The sequence below is a fragment of the Pempheris klunzingeri genome, chromosome 3 (assembly GCF_042242105.1).
Source record: "Pempheris klunzingeri isolate RE-2024b chromosome 3, fPemKlu1.hap1, whole genome shotgun sequence".
NCBI classification, from domain to species: Eukaryota; Metazoa; Chordata; class Actinopteri; order Acropomatiformes; family Pempheridae; genus Pempheris; species Pempheris klunzingeri.
In genome coordinates, this window is record NC_092014.1 from 14403627 (window position 1) to 14426541 (window position 22915).

General features: G+C 41.2%; 2 protein-coding genes across 2 annotated transcripts; one reads left to right on the forward strand and one right to left on the reverse strand.

Moving 5' to 3' along the window:
• Nucleotides 1–509: 509 nt before the first annotated feature.
• adamtsl7 (ADAMTS-like 7) lies at nucleotides 510–8115 on the forward strand. The gene is made up of 12 exons (XM_070828368.1): nucleotides 510–644; nucleotides 1313–1397; nucleotides 1527–1702; nucleotides 1852–1960; nucleotides 2843–3031; nucleotides 3470–3599; nucleotides 4292–4514; nucleotides 4639–4812; nucleotides 4999–5172; nucleotides 5273–5452; nucleotides 7134–7278; nucleotides 7961–8115. The coding sequence occupies exons 1-12, from the start codon at nucleotides 510–512 to the stop codon at nucleotides 8113–8115; spliced, it is 1875 nt and encodes a 624-aa protein (XP_070684469.1).
• A 4132-nt stretch (nucleotides 8116–12247) lies between these two features.
• Nucleotides 12248–22497, reverse strand: ptpn9b (protein tyrosine phosphatase non-receptor type 9b). The gene is made up of 13 exons (XM_070827717.1): nucleotides 22454–22497; nucleotides 20042–20185; nucleotides 19475–19564; nucleotides 19004–19128; nucleotides 18514–18619; nucleotides 18303–18413; nucleotides 17282–18201; nucleotides 17032–17128; nucleotides 16166–16235; nucleotides 15979–16057; nucleotides 15679–15829; nucleotides 15311–15518; nucleotides 12248–15019 (listed from the first exon to the last, which is right to left on the reverse strand). Exons 1-13 carry the CDS (start codon nucleotides 22484–22486, stop codon nucleotides 14796–14798), a joined length of 2358 nt encoding a protein of 785 aa, XP_070683818.1. The 5' UTR covers nucleotides 22487–22497; the 3' UTR covers nucleotides 12248–14795.
• Nucleotides 22498–22915: the final 418 nt, after the last annotated feature.

A 22915-nucleotide genomic window follows, 5' to 3' on the forward strand; every position in this document is an offset into this window, starting at 1 on the left:
TGTGAGTAGATTTCACATATTTTTCCTATTATCCTCAATCCAGCCTATTCTTACTGTGGTATTTTTAATTTAGATTTTTCATCCTTCATTTTTTCCATCAACAGTGAAATGAAAAAAAGGAATAGCTCAGACCAAGAAAAGCCATATAAAGTGAAAACAAGAAGTGGGTGGAAAAGCCAAAGCAAGATCAAGAGTGATGTGTGTCCAAAGCCTTACATCCTGGCATGACGATTCACAGGGAGAGGTATTGTTTTTGGATATGCTTTAGGATACGCTACAGGAGCCTGTCCTCATGCTACAAACACACATCGTGAGCTGTCACAACATTCATACTGAGGTGCAAAATGGGCGTGACCTCAACTTGAAACAACTTTGTCTCCCCACATCCTTCCCAAACTTTGTCTTTTTTTCCCTCCCACCCCTCAAGCCAACCCCACCTCACAAACACACACTCCCCCATTAAACATGTGTGTGTATGTGTGTGATTGTCCTCCTCCCTCAGTCTCTCCATGGCTGGATTGTGGCAGCAGCTCAGCTCCCTGCAGCAGGGTCGAGCTCCAGCGCTCCTATACTTCATCTGTCTTCTCTCCCTACCCTCAGGTGCTCTTCCCTTGGATACCAAAGCCAGCCCACCCCCTCTGAAGGTAAGACAGCCACATGGTCATGAAAGAAAGTAGTAATTCATATATAACTGTGTGCATGTTTCAAGTTGTAATTTAATTATTTGTGCAAGCTTTTTGAGAGTTTAATGAGTTATACCTTTTTCTTGTGATTTATAATAGAAACCACAGAACCTTTTTTGTTTATTTCTAGCTTACTGGAGTTTGTTGTTCTTATGTACACTACAGTTAAAATCATTTGCCAAAACAGGGCAGTGGGGATTAACTGCAGGACAGCCCACTGGATTGTGTTAGACTATTTCTGTCACTCATAGAGCATCAAAAGGGAAGAACCAGAGGGGCCATCAAAACAGACATAACATTAAAAGAAAAGAAGAGGTAAACTCCAAACTTGCAAAATAGGTTCCCCAACTCAAACCAACTGTTGGACTGGACTGAGTGAGCTGTGGGATTTCCAGCGAGAGAGAGGGAGAGAGTTGTAGAGCGGGATGAACGAGTGGAAATGAGAGAAAAAGAGCAGCAATGTGATCCAGCGGAATTTATGATTATACTGTTGAAACACATGCCTGTTATGATGAAACCATGGTACAGTGGGCATGCAGAGTGTCTGTAGATGTACATGCGTGGGCACATGCAGTGTTTGTACCTGAGGCTTTGTGTATATAAAAGTGTGTGATTGTGTGTGTTGGCAGGGGTTTGAGGTGGTGAGGGGGAATTTCTCTCGGATTTTCCTCCGCGTTGGCTACCATAAGATTGCAGAGATTCCTGCGGGAGCATGTAACATTAGCATACAGGAGACAATAAAGAGCCGAAACTACTTGGGTATACACACACACACACACACACACACTTATTTCTAGAATGACAAACACTACAGTGGTGGATGAACATGGGTTTTTACTCCAGCTCTGCAGACCCAAAGTGGTGTCTCCATCATTAATGGCAACTGGGTGATTGACAGGCCGGGGATCTTCACTGCTGTGGGAACACAGCTGACGTACCAACGACCCAATGAAATTCGCTCTCGTAATGGAGAGTCCATCACTGCACCAGGACCACTGACTGAGGACGTGCATGTTTATGTGAGATGCAAACTGGCACGCACAATGGGAACAGCATCTTTCCTATTTCCCATTCAAATACACAAACAATGTTACGTGTCCTACAATATTACATGTCATCATATACCATCTACTCCTCATCTCTCTCTCTGTCTGTCCCTTTCCCACAGTTGATCTACCAGCAACCAGGTCCCAGTGTACACTATGAATACAGTGTGCCTTCACAAACCATGCACCCCACTCCTGAACCACTTATACCATCTGATATTCTGCCCCTCAGTGAGTGCACACTCTAATACGCATAAACAGACAAACACACATGTAAAACTATGTTAGAGTGACCCTAAATTACCACATAATAGATATTCTCATATGCCGTCTGGGATCATAACACATAATAAATATGTGTCCAGTTCAGATTTCACTGCAGGATCATGGTAATGCCAAAATATATTGTTTTCAGCAAACTTGTCCTTTTGAAAATTTTATTAGAAATTTTGATAACATTCGATGCAGGCAGGCAGCCAACTTTTGTTCTGACAAAGAGCTCTTTTCTGCACACTGAGGCAATATTAAATAACTTTAGTCAGATTTCATTACCTAATATTTAACCTTCATTAAAGAGACTAAAGATATTTCTTGATTTGTGTCTGTTGATGCTGATAAATAATCGTTTAATTACCAGAGAAACTATCTAAAACAACAAAAATATTCTTGAAGGCCCAGCACATGCCCATAGGTGTTAACAATGACTGCAGCTGATCAGACCCTTATTCACTTTGAAGGTGGGTTGAGCTGTGCTGAAAAGAGGTTACCAAGCTCCATGGCCATGTTCGAAATCAGTCCTTACAGTATCTACTGTTAAGAGCACCATACTTACTCAGTTCATTTGAGACATTCATTTATGCACTATGTGGAGACCTCAAAAATTGGAGCAAATACCAAACAAACCTACTTTTTAATAGCAATCCACAATGTAATAAGTCATGTTTGATGTAAAAGATACTGTTTTGCATCACGAGACGTGCAGGAGCTTTAACATTATTACATTTCATTTTAATCCTCATCCCACCCTGTTACATTCATCTATCAAACATTTCAGATGACTTCACTGCATTACTTCCATTACTAGCCTGTCAAATTTGGGATTTGCACTTGTAGTGGAGACAGTTGGACCACCCCACTCAGGTGAGATGACCCACCAAGGTGATGCCACCAGCAATGACATCATCAAAGAGAAACCCCACCCTAACCAGGTTCCTGCTGACCCCGACACACAGTCTGACCCTCAGCCCACCTACACCTGGACGAAGAGCGGGCACACAGAGTGCAGCACGACCTGTGGCACTGGTGAGGAAACATATATAATTCAAAGAAAGGGTGAGCACACATTGAATCAATGCTTTCCAAAGCTTTATCTAACACTTAGAAGTAATTTTTTTGTTTGTGCTAAAAAAAAATGTTTTGAGGCATTCATTTAGTGTGCAGTTCACTAAATTCTGCCAATACGTTAACGCCTGAGACCACTGGGATGTGGATACTCTAAATCACAGCAAGGAAACAACAATAAGATGTTACAAAATCAGAGCTGACACTCACAAATGTAACCGAAAGCACACCCAGTGGGCTGAGAGTGCAGACAAAAATACATGGGCCTCATGCATCATTACTATGGATGAAAATAATTTAAAAAGTAAATCTGTCAAAATGTGTTTGTATTGAGTCATACACAAATTCACTTGGTTTTGTCTTTTTCTGTGTGTGTGTGTGTGTATGCGCGCTTGCCAGGCAGGCGTCAAGTACTCTGGGAGTGTGTTGAGAAAGACTCCCAGGAGACTGTTTCTGCTGACCTCTGTAACCCTGCCCTCGAACCAACAAACCAGGAAGAAGACTGCAACATCCAGTCCTGCCCTGCATAGTGAGCAACACACACACACCTGATGTCCCACACATTAGCCATGACACATACACAGAATGAGACACACATGCACATACGTTGTATGAGTTCCACATGGTGCGTTGACTCTCACAGTGAAGCCTTCACACACATCACTCGCACACAATCCAGCCACAAGTCAGTCACCAGTCACAGTCAATCACACTGACTCACTTTGGTGTGGCTTTGGATTTCATGTTCTTGTGGTAAATACCACTACATCTTACCCTTGCCAATATGTAGTGGGGCATTACAGGATTAACTGAATGTTTGGATGTGGGTCTGTCAAAAATTTCACTCACAGTGTCAGTGATCCATGATAGCTGTCAGTTTGAAATATATATGTCTCCACTGGGAATGAAGCAGCAAATGACCTCAAAACCTAAACCTCAATAGTAACAGAATGAGGAGACACAACTGAACTTGTGCATCATAAATTGGCTTATTTTGCTTGTCTCTTTTACGATCTCCTTTTTGTGGAAACTGCAGGCTTTATAATTGCCCCTTGTAGACTAGGGTGAACTGACCACACACAATGACTGTGGTCACAATGAAGACATGGAGCTGGGACAAACTCTGCTTGGGGAAGATCACAAGTACATCTTTTATGATTGACTGTGAGCTGTTCTTTATTCTCTGTGACCTTTTCTTTGTCCTCTGTGATTGGCTGACAGCTGGGACGTGGGGGAGTGGTCAGAGTGCAGCAGGAGGTGTGGACCCGGCACTCAACACCGCCAGGTCATCTGCTGCCAGGTTACTCACGTTCATGCCAATGGGACAGAGACCTCGGTTACCGTGGCACCAGAGCTGTGTGGGACGTCTGGTATGCCGGTGACTAAGTCTACATGTCAGCTGAAGATTTGCAGTCAGTGGGAGATACGATCCGAGTGGAGCCCAGTGAGAAAACACAAAGACGCACACAGACACACAACATATGCAATGAAAATGCACATTTTCATAAAAACAAAAACATTTCCCTCTCTGTTCTCCCCACCCTTCTCTCCAACCTGCTGTCCCCCAGTGTTCAGTGCCATGTGGGGTAGGCCAACGCAGCAGGGAGGTGGTGTGTGTGAGCAACCAAGGTGATGTGGAGGAGGATGCGGAGTGTAACATGAACCTAAAGCCAGACACACTACAGAACTGTGACATGGGAGCCTGTGCACGCAGCTGGTTCACCTCCCTGTGGAGCCAACGGGTAACACACAAACTGTTAGTGTGCGTTTGTGTATGTTTGTGTGTGTGTGTGTGTTTGGTGTTGGATGGGGTGGACCGGGGGGGGTGACACAACTGGAAGGTTTAACATTAAATCATGTTAAACTCTCAAAAGGATACTGAATAAGAGAGTCCGTGTATATGTGTGTGTATTTGTGATATTATTCAGTGCTCTGCAGAATGTGGTCAAGGCAATCGAACCCGCTCGACAATATGCCTGATAGACCATGTTACTGATCTGCCACTGGACAAGTGCGAAGGGGAACGGCCACCAGAAGTGACATCATGTGACTCAGGCCCCTGCCAGAACCACCTGGAGTGGTACACCGGACCCTGGGGTCAGGTAATTTACATGCACACATACACACTATGAAAACATCATCTAGTGAAAGTTTCACCTTATGTGTGTGTGGGTGTGTGTGTGTGTGTGTGTGTGTGTAAAGTGTTCTTCAGAGTGTGGGAATGGCACACAGAGCCGGAGTGTCGCTTGTATTTTCATCAACAATGGTGACATGGAGGTTGTGGACCAGTCAAAATGTTCCAGTCTCTTTAAGCCAATCACAGCTCAGCCCTGCATACTGAAGCCATGTGGCATCCAGTGGTATGTGACAGAGTGGAGTGCGGTAAGTGTATATAGTTTCTCACACATAAAGAAATCAGTCAGTATTTGAAACATTTCTTGGTAACATACACAAGTGTTAAAGGGTCACCCAAAATGCAAAAAGAAATATTTTCTCATTACTGGTAGGTTCTATCGGTGCAAAAAGTTCCTCCACCTCCATTTTTCCTCCACCATTTTTATTTGTGAACCTCTATTGCATTGAAAAGAATTGTAACATTGAACTTACACGCTTCATTTTGTACCTTTCAACAGTATCACACTGTCTTCAGCAGTGGAGAGAGTTTGCTCATTAGATGATGAACATGTTGTTGACATACAGGCTCAATATTACTAATTATGAAATGATGAGGGCTACTGTGCCGGCATGGCATTCATCTTCATGACAACAGAGCAAATTCCATCTGCTGATGAAGACCATGTGATATGGTTGAAATCTCTAGAAGAAGAAGAAACTGGACCTTGGTATGGGGTTGTTCTGTTAAATTATAAAATATCAAATCATCTGGATAATCCACAGATCATCACCTGAGCAGTTTCGTAGGGACTTTTCCTTCTTTAGTAGGTAGTTTTAGTGATGTTCTGACCCGTTTTTAGTTGTAGGGAATTTTTCTGTAACTGGATAAAGCTACTTTACACACAACCCCTGGGTGAAATTCTCACCAACAAAATTGTTCATCAAGGCTACCCTTTGCAACCACCCCGTTCACTCTGGCCATAGAGCCATTTGCCCTCGCAGTCCGGTTGCACAGTAATATTTCTGGCATTAGATGACGGCTTTTATCCAATCAAATACCTCTCTACACCAATTATGTCATCCTTTTCCTAACAAACCTAACAAGGTCTATGCCAACTCTGTTGGATGTCATCAAGACTTTTGGGAGTTTCCCTGGATATGAAATAAACAACTCTAAGTCTTCAATAATGCTGCTCAATAAGGATCAGGCCTCATATCTCTGCAGACTAGTTCACCTACCTTAGCTTTCATATCGTCTCAGAGGTTGATAAAAACCAACTTTGACCATCTTCTACATGCAATTATTAATTCAACTGACAGATGACCAAACGTCACCTCTGTATTTCTGTATTTCTTATTTTTTGTTAACTATTTTGCCACAGTAATGTTTTTCAATATTATCTTGATGTTTGTCTATTCGTCTTATGATTGTTGAAAATTAATAAATACATTGTTAAAAAAAAAAAGCAGTTGCAGTGAAACCCTCATCAGCAATGTCTGTTGATTGTCAAGAGTAACCAGGAGATTATATCTGGAAAGTCAATCTGCTATTGAGATTTATGAAGGTCATTATTCATTGCTTTGAATACCAGAAATAAAATTCTATTAATCTCTGTTGTATTGGTTTGGCGGCAGATGTTTCAGAGGTGGATATCTCAAATTCTCAGCACATAAAACCAAAACTATTTGAATGGCTGGATAAGACTAGATATATATGAGAAAATACAGTATATTTTTTGTAATTTGTGATCGTACAATTGAATCAGTTTGAAACTAAACTAAACATCATGAAATTAATGAAGGTAAGATTTATTTAATATATTTATTGCAGAACTGTTGTATAAGACCACAATAATTTCAGCTTTGTATATATGATAAACTGGCGAATGACTATATACATACTGTATGCGTAAGTCTCTGCCTCTGCTTTCTCTTTCTACCACCTCAGTGTTCACGCTCCTGTAATGGTGGCTACCGTGTGCGTGAGGTACGTTGTCTTGCAGACAACATTGCACCGAGTGACCGCTGCGACCAAAGCTTGGCCCCAGAGAGCCGGGAAGAATGCAACAAACAACCTTGTGGAGCTGAGATAAGTAAGTGCACTGACATATTTGAAATTAGATATTTGAAAAAATCTATTTTCACAACAATAAATACACAATTTTATTATTATTAATTTTAGCAGGGAAATGCATGCATATTATCAACACAACTACTGTACTGATTTTTCAGTGCTGATTACTTGAAACTTGAAAACCATTTCCTGGATAATACCATGTATTTGGTGAGAATATATTGTGTGGGAGTGGAAACGTTTCATAGATTCATTAGTAAAGTTTCTGCACTATACACATTATTAAAAACAGTCACAAAGTCCCAGTTCAAATTCTCTTATTAATTGCATTAATATGACAAAAGAATATATTTCACAAATGATCAAGATGTCTTACTAGACTATGTCTTACTAAAAATCTTACCACCAGTATCAAGCTTTTATTATGACGGTTGTGAATTCGTATGTTTCATGTAATTTGTTCTACATTTACTACTTGGACTTGAGTTTAGTATAATTTTGGTGACTTGGACTCTGTATTTCGGACTGAGGGCTTAAGACCTGACTTGCATTAACACTTCCACAAAGACATAATGTGACCAGCCAACTACTGGCTCTAAGCAGTAACGTGTATAAATTACATTGAACAAAAGAATGAAATTTTCTTTGCCTCTTCCATTTTTCTCAGTTTCTCTGGCTTGTTTCTCTTTTGTCCTTAACAGATCCATCATGCAGCAACCAGTATCACAACTGCATGGTGGTGGTTCAAGCCCGCCTCTGCATTTACCCTTACTACAGAAGTGTCTGCTGTGCCTCCTGCTCCCGTGCCCAGAAAACATACCCCAACTCATTTCAAAGGGACCACATCCGCAGGTGATGCTGCCCAGATCACAATTCAGTGTGAAAAAACAGCACTGTGAAAATGACTCCACACACATCAGTATGTGGGACTGTAGAGCATGTTTAATATTCAGTCACTCAGTCTGCAATAGATTGACTCACCGGGTAATGAGCTGCTTTCTTCCATTTTTTGAACATAGCCACACACGCAGCACCACGGCATGAATACTGCTTTCATCTGACACCAAATTGGATGGCGAATAACCCGAAGCTTTCTTAATCTCATGACAACAGACACACACATACACACAAACTTTTTAAGTTTAGTTTAGTTTTCATTGTCAGTGTAACTTTAAACTGGTTACATTTGGTGAAGTACTTGTATATTTATTCTTAATAAAGGGTGTATAGCTTCTGGTACCCAGCTGTTTGTTGTAGTATTACGTATTTTACAGACTGCTTGATGTTTACATTATATTGTGATTCTCAACCCCCAGTTGTAGGGTATTTAGATTTCAGTAGGTTGAAATGTAAGATGAATTACATCACTGAAAACAGCTTGGGCTGAGAAAAGCAAAGCAAAATACCATTTTAACAGCCAATGCTCAATTTATATCCCAAAGCAACATGTGTGCTGCTGGGGAAGAGAGGTGGGAATATACATTTGTGCCAGTTTTTGGGGGCAGGTATCATATGCATTCACCACACATTAAAGGATAAGTTCACAATTTTCCCCTACTTTATGCACAGCACATTGAAATGATAAAATGAACAGCCTTGTGTAAAACCACATTACAACTAATCTGGAGTTCATACGCGTCTTCAACAGTCAGAGTTCAAGAGTTCAAGTCGGACTTCCCAACATCCTCTAAATCAGTAAAGTTTTCATCAATGGAGCGAGCAGTACTTACTACAAAAGGCTATTTGAGACACCTCTTACTGAGTTGATAGCAGGTCAGGTGATCACAGAAACCCAAACACAACAACGTGATGAGATGGAGCTAATTTAAATACAAGTGAGGTGAAGGAGACATCAAATTCACTTTTTACCCAAGATACATTAAGCAGCTACAGATCGATCCATTTGGTATCCATCTATGTACAGAGACAGGCCTGATCGTTCCGTTGGAGCATCTCTGCAAAAACGCCCAAATCACCCTTTTGCTGGATTCCACCGGTGGAGTAGTGCATCAACTCCCCAAACAGCACATCCTGTACTAAGCTCTCTCGTTGCCAGGGAGTGGGAAAAACAGGCCTTTCTTGCCCATTGATGAGATGACCACCAATGATCACACTGTACCTAACGTAGCCTTTTGGCTTATAGAACTGGCAACAAAACTGAATAAACTGACCACCCATACCACCCATCTAGTAGAAAGCGACTACAGTTGGGCACTTATTCAAGGTGTGCTCTTAAACTTCAATTGGCAGAAGGTGTTGTCATATTTGGACACTGTCTACAATGTCATCAAACAAAGCTGCAACCACAAAGATGCTGGCTGATCCAAAACGGTGTACTTGAAATCAGGGTTGTGTATCTGTCATTGTAGTTTTGTTCATTTTGTTTTCTACCTGCTCCATTTTGCAAGTGCGTTCATTCAGACACAGGCTTGCAAGCTCACTTTCACACTGTGCGAAAATACTTACGGTCTAAATTTTCAGCCTGATATGATTTGAAACCTGGTTTGAAAATGTTACTCCAATATTTTTTAAAACAAGCTAAGTACAGTTTAGAAAAGAACATTAAACAACGGCCATGTGGGTCTGTGATTATAAAGATGCTTTACTATCACATCTAAACCTTACTTTCTCATTTGCCTAATAGCTGTGTAGTTCCCCATGCGTTAAATCAGATTTTACTGATGGATGATTCATGCATGAGGGTGATTCATCATTAATGCCATCACTATCAAAGGATGGCGGTGTAATATCATAAACTTCATTCACTTTAACTCAAAAATCTGAAAAAATAAACTTTCTGAGTCGTAGTTAGTCTGAGCGCCGAATTGATAGTGAGCTGTACCCACTTAACTGTATTATTCACTGTGAGCGCTGTCTTGTATGTGATGGGTTGATCTGTTGTGGGCAGCCTGCCCTATTTTTGTTGGTATTTACAGTGCTCATTTATTTGTGAGCATTTGATGTCTTAATAGTATCGAGAAATTATTGTGCTGGTCTGTGTGTGATGGGTAAGTTTAGCCATTGTTGATGAGTCCGTTGCAGGCAGCCTAACATGCTCTGTTTTTGATATAATTCTTTTGATTTAATTTAATTCTCATACATTTGTGCGTTTGCTATTTGACTGTCTGTGTTGTATTAGAATATAATACATCTCTGTGCAGAGTATACTGTGTCCTGCTTTATTGGAGTTAGTGCATGTATTGCTATGGAGAATTTATCAGTTTGGCCATGAAAATGATTAATTTTCAGAGTGTGTTAACATTACGTGATATCATATTATCATTTATCAGATTTTAAGATTTTCTATATTTAATTTCAACAAGATAATGATGGAAAATGTCTGCACTGAAGCAATGATATCTGTTTCAATAAATATTGGTTCCAGCCATTTATGCACAACACAGAATTAAATACAGAATTTGGCTTCTGTATACTTTGCGACATGCAGCCAATCATAACGTCATAACGTGTAATCTCATCTGTGAATTCAGGACCCCGTGCAGACATGGGCGGTCGAGCACATCTGGTCCCTACACCAGCCAAGACTTTTTGCTGGTCGGCAAGCTCATGGTGATGTCAGCACTATATAAAATAAATATGAGAAACACAGATCACCAGTGAAGTGTTTCATGAGCCATAATGAAACTGTCTCTGAACAAAATTATCTTTACATTGTCTCATCTTTAGTTATATATAGTTATATATATATAGTATATTATATAGTTATATTAAGAATTAACCGAATAGGTTGCACTATATTGTCAGACTAGTAACTTACCAATGTTATGAATTCACTACAGCTTTCATAAAATCAAATTAAATGACTAAATCCTTCTGATTTATATCAAGATGTTCAATTGTTCTTGGATTATGACAGGAGCATTTGACATGGTACTGTAAAAAAAACAGAAAATCTTGCAATGCTTTTTTCCTGTATTGATATATTTATATCAGTATAGCAAATAATTCATCACTATGAATTTGGCTGTCCATATTAAACTTCCCAAATAATAAAAGAAATGCTGTGTATATAGGCTTTATTAATAGACTAACACATTCACACACACAAACAAAATTGGCTTTTGAAAAGTAAGGAGGGACAGGCCCCGAACAGAGCAGCATTACCTCTCTGTTGTGCCACTATCTTAATCCAGCTAAGTGTGCTGTTGTAGAAGCTCAAAGCAGCTTTGGTCAGTAGTTAAAGGTATCTTTCTTGTGCCTGTAGTAAGTCTGTCAAAAAGGCTGTGGTAGAGGAGAATATAAAATAATATAAAATATACATTTAGAGTCCTGTCCTGTTTTGGAAAAGTAAAAGAACCAAAACAAAAAGATAACATCATGCATCAAAAGTAAAAGCACCCACAAGTGTTACATAACTATATATTACTTTGTTTTTATCAGCGATGCATTAATGTGTAAATTGCATTTTACTTGTTTAGTTGATTGAGGTGGGTCTAATTTCAGTTTTACTATATACAAGCAAGTACTTCAACCTATAACATCCTAGATTTTATCATTTCATTATATGTTTTGCATTAAAATTTTTACTTGTATAGTAACTAGTAGCTAATTGCTGCTAAATAATGTTGAGTAAAAACTATTACATTTCCCTCTGGAATGTAATGGAGATATATAGTGACAGCAGATGAAAATATTCAAGTAAAGTGCATCAAATTTGTCCTTCAATAAATGTACTTAGTTACATTCCTCCATTGGTGACTGCTAATCTACAAACCTAAAGCTGGCTGCTTTTGTTGATTATTGGCACAAGCTGAAAAAACAGTAACTCTGAATGGAAAGTGAAGATTTCCTTCAGCTAAAAAATGCTCAAATAATTGATGAGGTCCTGAAAGTTATCACCCACTACCACCCATCAAACGTATGTGAAAAGATATTCATAATTCCCATAGAAGTGAAAACATTGTGTACACATTCCTGCTGCCATATTCAATCTATGCACCACTTAGTTCAGTCAAGAAGAGATCATATCAGCTTTGTACTCATTCAAGATAATACCATTGCTTTAATGGGACAGCCGAGCTGACAGCATGTAAAAGGCCATAATTCAATCACAAGAACATAAAGCACAGAAAGAAACATTAAATGAACATCAATGACAAATGCACATTGCATTCTCCGTTTCTCACAAAACAAATTAAAAGTAGCATGGGGACCGAGACTCCTTTACATACACTCTCCCATTTTGTAGCTATACATTATCTTTAGTAATGTTCCCGAGATACTCCCGAGTCTTTCTGTGTCCGTGGATGCTAGGCTGCACTGGTAGGTCCATGCTAGTAGGCTGTTTAGGATGTGTGACAGGGAAAAAAAACACTTTTGGGTGAGCCTGGGCCTTTGGCATTGAGGGATGCAGGGTCCACATTCACCAACAATATCCATGTCTGTCTTGACTAAATTGCTCTGACACCTTTACCCCGAAAACATTCAAGGCTCGCTTTCCATGCTGATTAACCATAACCCATTCTAAATATATATATACACATATATATATTTTTTTTAGTCTTAGACATGAAGCTGGGGTTTTGTGAACAGAAATGGCAGCCACTTGTATTTTTTGCTTTTTTTTTTCTCAATAGCTCTTTTTTGCTTTATCCTTGGCATTGGGTACCAGACAGTAAGACATTAATGTAATTGTTACTGAAGAGTTTAACAATAAGCTATCTAAAAACATAATTGTTAGCTCCCCCCGACCCCCCTATTGTCCTAGAATTGAACAATCACCATTTATACAAGTCAGTTCTGAAAATACAATGGCAAGTGACATTTTCCACCAAAATTTCTTTGTGAACAACAAAAAATATATTTCACTCCATCTGATTTGTTCAGCTTATCAAATGCAATAACTGGTTTGTTTTCACTGTAGCATCGTACCAACATTCACTGATTTCAATATTGTAGAAGTTTTACAAACACATAAATATAGTAGGATACAATACAGTAAAAAATACAAAATAAAGTTGATATAGTTTTTTTTTCTTAAATGATAATTTACCAGAGGCAAACCCAGAAATGGATCTTTGACACTAGGCAAAAAACACTAGAATTACCCCCTGAGGTCAAATGATAAAAGAATAGCCATGTCTCAAACCAGAGCTTAGTCCCAAGTAACTCACTACTTTCATGTTATTAATAAGTAGTGTACTATGTACAGGACTATAGGCAGAATGTGGATGTCCTGTGTGACACATAGTCAATGTACTATTCAAGTGCACTAGTTTGGGTGTTATTACTACACTAGCGAGACGTTAAGCTAAGGAAAACTTGAAGGCACAATTATCTGAGGCGGGATATGCCCCGAGAATCAAACACAACAGCTGTGGTATCAAGGGAGCAAGAATCAAAAAGGGGAAGATCATATGGGAAAATAATCGTTTACAGTTTCAGGTATGGTTTAGGTCTGAGAACGACGAGGCAGTGAATCAAGTTAAGGCCAAATTACTTGAGATCGTCCAATCGGAACGGTCTGACAGTAAAGATGATGTTAGACCTGACAAATCACACAGATTTGCAATACGATATCAGTTTTAATACCAGAACTCTTTTCTATATTTTGTCATAGCCTGGCTCGCTACATAGAGATTTTTTTTCTCAAGGTTAAGTCAATTATATTAAACAAGGCTTTTTTGCTCTTCTTTCAGAGGTTGTTATTATGCACATAATGTATAAATGTATGTTACAAGAATATACATGGGCTTCAGTCTATAATATCTCAGTAAGGAGTACATCCAAGCATTCAGGGTGAGGACTTTGGCTTTGAAAAGTTAGTCTACATATGCACAAATATGAAACACACGTAGAAAATGCACCATAGAAAAAAAGGACATGGAAAACAAAGAAAAAACGAAAATGGACTAAATGGCTCACACACTGATCTATTGTCACTTATGACCATTTGCTCACGCAGAACCATTTCCTCTCAAACAAATGAAATGAAATGAAATAAAATAAAAACACAAAACCAAAAAAACGTTTTCAAGTTTCACCTTTTCACACCCCTCACATTTTATCTGATCACAGACTTGTTCAGGGTTGAAACGGAACAAGAAATACAAAAAGGGACAAAGACTGGTGTTTGGAGGGCTTTAAGGGGTGAAGTTCAAGTTTGTCATTCCTCATGTGCAAGTCAATATAAAAATGCTACAACTCGTACAACTCTCTTGTCAACAAGACAGGTTCAGGGCAGGCCAAGTACCCCTGTAGTTTGCTAAATAAAAAGGGGCTCGGAAATTGGCAGGACAGCTTGCTCAATCAGTGACCCTATGCACAGTCTACGCTCTCTGTTTTTTTTTTCTCTCTCCAGCTCTTCACCTCCTCTGTGTATCCATTCTTGTGTAGGAAGAGCAACTGTGGGAGTCTGCATCATTACATCAAGAGCCAAAACAAGATCTCCATCCTTCGTCTCTTCTCTCTTATGGCAGAAGAGTCATCTCCCTCCACTCCTCTGAAACGCCATTCCTCCCTCTTTCCTTCCTAGGGTTGCTATCCCATTTGTTTTTCTATCCCACTGTGCGTGTCTCACTCGCTGTCAGTCTCTAGGTCTGAGTCAGACCACTGCACTGGGCTCAGTTTCCCATTGCGCTGGGCATACTCAATGACTGCTGTGTAGCAGAAGTAGTACTGGTCCCAGGTCTGGATGCTGAAAGCCCTCTGTGTACGCATCCGCCGCACCGTTTGACGGACATCTACTGTGCCGATGTCCTCCAGCCGGGACAGGCAGATGTCCAGTGTACAAAACGTGCCTAGTCGAGAACCAGGAGGAAAGCAAAGAAGGAAAAGATACACAAGAGATAGTTACCCAATTATGCACAAATACAAAAAAGACAGCACCAGAAGACAAGACAGGACATCAAAAAGAACTGAAAGCTTGCATCGAATACAAAGCCCTAAGTAACACAAATTGCTAATTTTTTCGTTTTACAGTAAAATCACTACTTTATACCAAGACAACGCCACATAACTCTAAGATAGAATATGGCCACCAAATGTATTGTAAAAGTACATTTGAACCCCATAATGGTACAAACGTTTACCTGTGCGACCGATGCCAGCACTACAGTGCACAACCACAGGGGGGCCCCCTGGAGGCCCCGTCCAAGTGGAGCCCAGGCTCTGGACTGCAGCCTCCCTCCTCTGAAGTACATGCTCGCGGAAGTCCAACATAGCTGAAGCACTTTTGGGCACCCCGAAGTCTGGCCAGCTGACATAGAGGTAGTGGCACACCTCTCGTCTCTCTCCAGACTAAAGAAAGGTCACAAAGGTTCGTAGAAGAACAGAGCAAAATATTAGACTTTTAAACTGGCATGCATGAGGGCTAATATGCTTGCTAAGTATTATTGTCAGATTACATTATGATATTTTCTAAATAATCTAAAGTACTGACGCAGTTGGTGAGATTTACCTGTGTGTTGTAAAGTTCAAGATGGGAAAGTTTGAAGTCCTGAAACACCTGGATGTGAGTGTTCCTGACCAAGAAGTACCCATACTGCTCAGTCCTGCCCCCCTCAAGAGGCCAGTACTGACCACACTTGACACGCCCACGCTCCACCACCCTGAGACACACAGAATTCAGAAATTCTCTTCAATCTCATCATCAGCCCATTAAGGACATGTTATCACTTGGACTAACACTCCTAAACACTAACCATACAAACACCCTTTGGACACCTCTTACACTCAATCAGAGATAAAAGACTCTCACCTGGTCGTCATGACAATGATAAGTACCATCTGTTCCCACACCATGCGCCAGAAGTCACCAAAAGTTTTTGGCAAAGGGCCTGAAGGACACAAAAGTTTGTCAGCCCATTGCAATTCCAAACTGTATATTGTATGGACTATACAAAGATAATAAGAAACAGGACCACAGTTTGTCAACAGCTGCTCACCCTGAGTTGCGATGTAGGCGTTGCCCATCTTGTACCCGTCCATGAAACTGGCATTGATATAATCTGATGTCTGCAAAACACATCAGAAGAGGGGTGAGACTCACTGTTTAGAGTTAGGATCTACTGCCTCCTGTAGGACGACGTTGGACAATACAATTAACAGAGTGGGGCCTACAAATGTTTTGACTTCTCTGTAGACTCTTTTTAAGCTAGTCACACACTTACAGTAAATGGTTAAACATTTAGCCTGGCATGACATAAAGATATGTATAAATATCCACAGCAGATTCAGTCAAGAGATTTATTTAGTTGCCAATACATTTATTAGGTCTAAAGCCAATATTTTGTCTGAAGGATTTTTTACAAACTGGTCTTATATTCATAGTTTTGGATGCTATTACAATCTGCTACAATAAACATTGAACTCATTTCACAAAAATAAGATCATGGGCTGTCCATTTAACCACACAAAAACCCACTGTGAGCGATACTGTCAAGCATTCCACTTTCCAATCACACGCATCAGATACAGTAGATAGGGGCAGGCATTGAAAAGCACAGACTGAAAGGCCCACACTTAAATGCTAGTCTTGAAATATAACTGCTAGTGCAACAACATTTTTCCACATTTATGTCTAAAGCCAATCAATCTGATCATCCAATAATTACTCAACTAAATGTATGAAACATAACATTACACTTCCGAAGACTTAACCATTACATACTTTTTATAAGAAGGTGGAACGGAATATGGCTAATATTGGAAGCAAACAGTCACAGAAGTCATAACCTCATTCAAGCCTTTGTCAGAGATCATTAAAACAAGACACGGAGAAAGAAATGAAGTTTGATGAATTAATTACTACCTCATCTTCGTCATCACAGAGCTGGCAGAGTCGTACTCGTGACTGATCCAGGCAGAGAACATCACTGTACCGGTTCTTTATCTGATTGGACAGTTTTCTGTAGCAGCACAATTAATAACCAATGTGAGATAACATGACAGATTTAAATAGAAGGCTGATGTGTTCTCTGTCAACCTTGATACAGAGACTGAAAATAAAGAAAGCAGACCAGCAGAGAGAGAGGATAGGATATATATTTTTTATCACTTACTTGGAGTACTCAAAGGTGCCTGCTGCAGGCTCCTTGCGGATCTCTTCGTATTCCTGATAGATCCCCTTCTTCTTCCTCCTCTTTACGTGCTCCACCAACTCATGCACCGTCATGCCTCCCTGCTCTGGCATGTGAACAGACACCTCCATGCAGCGGTCCTCATCATCAGGACCCCATGACGAAGACAGGGACGGGGACTGGGAGGAAGTCTGGTGAGGGGGGCGAGGCAAAGATTTCTGGGGCAAAGGAGGCACGCCTTCTACTTCCTCACCGTCCTCCACGTCCTCCTCCTTCACACCATCATTCTGAGACATAGAGGCGGAGTCTGTTGCCTGGCCATCCACAGCATCCCCAGCATCCCCATCACCTTTGTGGGAAAGCGGTGTGTCAGGGGGCGTGTCTGACTGGGGAGGGGCTTGGCGGCCACGACCATTCATGTTAGCATTGGGGCTAGAGCCACTAACAGCCACATTGGCCCCGCTAACTGCTGAGCCGTTCCAGTGTTGGTGGTTCCCCTGCGGCCGGTTTGCAGCAGACTGTGGGCTCTGCTGGTACTGTCCCGGCCCTCGAGTCCTGCCCTCCACCACACCGCAGTGGTTGTGTGGGTTAGCATTGCTATCGTCGTAGCAGTTAGAGTTAGCCACTGCCAGCTCAGAACCTAACTGGGTATTTATATGGGTGTGGGACAGTGTAGCGCCTGCGCTTGTGTTGCTGCACTCTAGGCTGTAGGAGCGCAGCAGACTTCCCACACAGTCGTGTGTGTCATGTTCTTGTGTGTCACCCTGAACAGTGTTTGTGTGTATGTTAACGCAGGACTGGATCCAAGCTACATGGCTATACTGGGATGTCCCACCCAGGTGTTCAGGGAGGGAGGAGACTGGGATGTGGCTGGCCAACTCGTGAGCTTTCACTGTGCACACCTGGCGAATGGAGAAGAAAGAAAACACATTTCAAATGACAACAAAACATCTCACACACAATGACAAAAGTCCAAATGAAAACACACACTCAGAACACTCACCCTTTCTCTCAGCTTCTCGCGCACAAATAGGCGGAGGACTGCAAAAGGTGCTCGAAACCAGAGAGGCGATGACACAATGAAGACACATTTTAGACGAGCTGGAAATGCTCCCTGGGAAACACAAACATCAGACAGACAAAATTAGACCCCACAGTCCTAAAGGCAGATAGATAAGAGAGCAACCAAGGAGGAGGAAGTTTCTTATATTTACCTTGAGCAAATTGAGGATCTTGACACAGAGCTCATAGTCAAAATTGCCATAGCTTGAGTTGGTCATGTCATAGATAAATATGAGTCCGTCTCTTTGAGTTTGCAAACTGGGAAGAAATGAACAAGACTTTCAAATGAAAAGCAGAAAAGAGGGGTCATAAGAAGCTTGCTATTAGAAATTCATATCATTTTATAAAATACACTGGAGAGAAACTTAGAAATACGGCAATACTAGTTTTTTTTCTTTTTTTAATCCAGGTACTGACACAGAACAAAGTCTAATGGTGGGATAAAACAAGTTGGCCAACGCCTGACCCCTCTAATATTTAGCGAGAAAAGTCAGACTCGAAATTAAAAGGCAAAGTCTAATAGAGTCTTGTAGAAAATACAAGAACAATGACAAGATGAAAAGAACGAGGTAGGAGTGAACCACAACAAGAAGGGAGTTGCGCAAAATGAGTGCATGTATGTATAAAGAGTTGGCTCATCACCTCTCTATGGCTTTGTCCAGCTGATAGATGATGGCCTGCAGCACAGCTTTGTGAGTGGTGACATCAGGCCGATGAAGACGGGCAGTGAAGAGTGCTAGAGCGGCGCCCTTTGCATCACGGCCAGGCTGGTAGGGAAATTAACAGGTTAAGTATACAAACTGCCAGTTTGTTGTGCTTCCATTCTTTGCGTTTGTGAGAAAAAGCAGCCATGAAATTTGATAATGAATATACACATTTTCAGCCCTCCGTACACGAGGGAAGTATATAAACTGAGTCAAAACCAAAAATTTTACTCCATCTCCATTCATGAGGAGACACAAGCACATGTGCAGGCTGTCATGCACGTACACAAACACACAAAACTCTTCCTTAGTGGCCAGCATGTGCACCATTTTCTGTGTATCCTGGGGTGTAGCTGTGAAACAATGAGCTGCAGTTACTTCATGGAATATAATTTGCTTCAACACTCACCAGGACTGTAAATTTGCCACTCAGCAGCTCAGAGCGAAGGGGCTCCTCGTCAGGGTTGATATTGATGATGCCCTCTTTGATTCTTGTGTTCTAAGTGTGATACAAGGCGTGACGGCAGGAGAGAAGGGGGAGGTCAGTAGCTTGCAGCAAAAATAAAATGCCCATGGGTTCATGTTATTTGGATCCATCATATAAAAATCTATGCTCTTGGCACTGTATAAACAAAAAAAAAGGCTTCTCGCGAGCGGTGTTTGTTGCTGGGAGTTTGTTTTTGTTTTCAATAGACATCACAATATCTCATTTGTTTTCATTTACAAGCAAACACAGTTTGTGATTATTGGTATCAATTTATCACGTTTACACTGTATATACCTCAAAATAAGCCTGAAGATGTTATTCGCAATTTAAGTTCCAACTGAAATATTCAGAGAAGGTCAGGTCTGAAATTTTGCAGTTGAATATCCTCCCCAGATCCTTTAAGCCTAATTACACCCTGTGGTGTCCTGTTGATAGTAGATAAAGTAAATAGTCATCTCAGTTCTGTCACCAATCACAGCACTGCAGTACCTTGTATGCCTGGAAGAGGTCGATGGCTCTGGAGACGTCGAACTTGCGGGCCATCAGAAACTTTACAGCTGTAGGTTGTGAGACGAGCCCAGCACTGTGAGGCTGCTCCCTGCTACGCACCTCACTCAGGAACTCCTCCACAGCCTGGAGAATACACGAGAAAGGAGGTGGAAGAAAAAGGTATAGCAACCAGAGGGGAATGTGTTAAAATATATCAAACGCTTGAATTTGGAGGGGAGAGCAGGCCAACCAGGCCATGAAGACAATGTTTACATGAAAAGGAAAACGCATGAGTCTGTCAGCCCTCTCAGCTTTGTCGTCCTTTCCCTGCCAAAGTTACAATAATGCAGATTACAGCAGAAGGCTGTGTCCCTGGAAGATGGAAGTGGATAAGAGCACTCATGTCAGGAGACAACAGTCAGCCTGTTTTCACCCAAGTGAGCTGCATCTGTGCTCCAAATATGTAACCAGCACAATGAGAGTCTGCGAGTGGGTAAAACAGATTAACATTAACATACAAAACTCGGATCTACTCTCTCATGAGACAAAGAGGAAGAATGTCAAGTGAAAAACTAACCCAGTTAAAGAATTTCCTTATGAATTGTTTAGCCATTCAGACCCTGATGCATCTTGTCTCATGATCAATTTTGTTATTAGGCGACGGACTAAAATATAGAGACAAAGACACTCATTCAATAGATGGCATTAGCTGTGTAAAATAAACAGCAAGTAATTTAATTTTAGTGATGCCAGCAGAGGTGGTCTCTGTTGAAGCTAATGTGGCACATCATTGCATTAAAACATTAAAGGAAACCCAATCATATACTATGGAATCATGTCATCAGAAAATCTATATTTGGTCATTTATCAAGTTGTCACAAATCCAGTACTTCAAAGGATTTGTGACTCTCGGACTGCAACATAGTCTGAACTCTGTGCCAAAAATGGACTGAGTCTAATGCTGTGAATTGGACACATATTGAAGTCACAAAATATACACACAGGTGTTTGAGAAACCTAACCAGCATGGTCCTGGCATTTTAACCGAGGCAAGAGAAGCAACTGATCAAATCAGACACACATAATTACATTAAAAGGTACTATTTAATGCGCTTGACACTCCACTCCTTGACACCCCTCGATTTGGCATTCAGTATAGTGTGTTTTTGTGCCCGCTTATGATTTTTTTAATCAAGTAATGTGCTACATCAAGGTATGCTCCCTCACACATTTTATTACTGCACCACAAAGTGGTCCTAAATCAATGTTGCAGATGGCCAACAGCAAATTTTGGGGCCCTATAACAAAGTCTGGGAGGGTCACACTCTTTGGATATACTGTATGTTACCATCAGTGACTGAGCATCAGCACCAGGATGGTAGGTAGTGTTGGTGGAGATAATTCAAAGCAACAAGTTGTTCATTTCAGCTTAAACTACAAACATTTTGTACAGCAGGCACAGTAGATCGATTGACATTACTGGATCTGAGAAAGTGATATTAGCTATCAAGTGACATATCAGCATTGCAAGCGTGACCTGTAACTTAAATATCTGTTGACCTTGTGGGAGCTTAAAGAAGATAAATCAAGCAGCTATGAAATGAAGCAGTCATCCGCTGCGTGACTTCTGATGTTTGCCATCAATGTGAGGTCCTCCCCCTTTACTAGAAAGTGATGGCAACAACAATGCTAGGAACCGGCGGACCACTTCTGTGAATTCTCCACAAATCGTAAATCTGATAGGCAAGACTCTGCTAACACTCGCGTTGTACGATGAGAGTCACGATCTTGGTCTGTCTTAACGGTGTCATGGTACAAAATGACGATCAACATGTGAAGCAACCAGTCTTTGGTCGTTTTAACCCTCAGATTTGGTCAAATGTGATTTTTGGCGTCTAGCAAGATAGCTGTCGAGGAAATTCCCTGCAAGTCAACAATAGCTATTAGCATTAGCCAGCGGCTAACGTTAGGTTTACATGTGGCAGATGGATGGCTAACGGTAGCGTTAGAGACACTGACGCTAAAAGCCACATATGTGGGGCAAACAGTGTGTAACGAAGTATCACAAGTTAACATTGGCGACATGAACGTATCTGTGTGGCCCGTGTAAAGTCGAGTTATCAAGGGGCGAGTATTAGAGATACACAGCCGGTGGAGTGGTCCCTACTACTGCTAGCAAACGCCATCATGCTAACACACATGCTAACTGCTGTCAGTCACACCGGAGTCAGTAGACCCAGGAGGGTGCGAACGGGCCAGGGCTGTTTACTGGACCACAGCGGTCCCAGGAACAACCACCGGGACCAAATACATGAAAAAACATCGCCGCTTAAAGAAGAAACCGCCTGTGGTGTGCGTACACACTGGACGTGATGGAGGGATGAGGAAAAAAATCGGTAAAGAGACCCTTACCAGCTGCTCCTGAGTTGTCAGGGCTTCCGCCATCTTGAAGCCTCCGCAACGTCGCAGCGGGCGCGCCCACCAGCCGCTCGCTCACGCCCCACAGCCCGGGACACTGAGGCTGAGGGCTCCTCCATGAAGGCTCAGCTCACCACAGGCTGTTCAAAACCTCCGTTTATCAGTGCACGCTACCACTCAAAAAACACGACAAAAAGTGTCACCACAAACAATAATTCTGTATCTTTTCTAGCATCTTTGCACTCTGCATCATTGCACTATTGTCTTTTCACACTCACACTTTGTTTTAGTTTAAAAAACAACAACAACAACAACAACTATTCTTACACATATATATTCACATATTTACATTGTATATAGACCATACATGTTTTTGCTAAAGTTAAATGTGTGTTTACTTTGTTCAGCTTTGTTCCCTTTTGTTCCTTGTATGTGTTCATATATTTGGCCAATAAA

Bases quoted from the DNA above. Each gene is read 5' to 3' on its own strand.
- ptpn9b (XM_070827717.1), bottom strand. From the start codon at position 22,486: ATGGCGGAAGCCCTGACAACTCAGGAGCAGCTG. The intron at 17,129-17,281 runs GTAAGTGATAAA...GTGCTGCTACAG, and splicing joins GGCACCTTTGAGTACTCCAA to AAAACTGTCCAATCAGATAA. The intron at 15,020-15,310 runs GTAAACGTTTGT...GTTCTCGACTAG, and splicing joins TGCTGGCATCGGTCGCACAG to GCACGTTTTGTACACTGGAC.
- adamtsl7 (XM_070828368.1), top strand. From the start codon at position 510: ATGGCTGGATTGTGGCAGCAGCTCAGCTCCCTGCAGCAGGGTCGAGCT. The intron at 1,398-1,526 runs GTAACATTAGCA...TTTTTACTCCAG, and splicing joins AGAGATTCCTGCGGGAGCAT to CTCTGCAGACCCAAAGTGGT. The intron at 3,032-3,469 runs GTGAGGAAACAT...CGCGCTTGCCAG, and splicing joins CAGCACGACCTGTGGCACTG to GCAGGCGTCAAGTACTCTGG.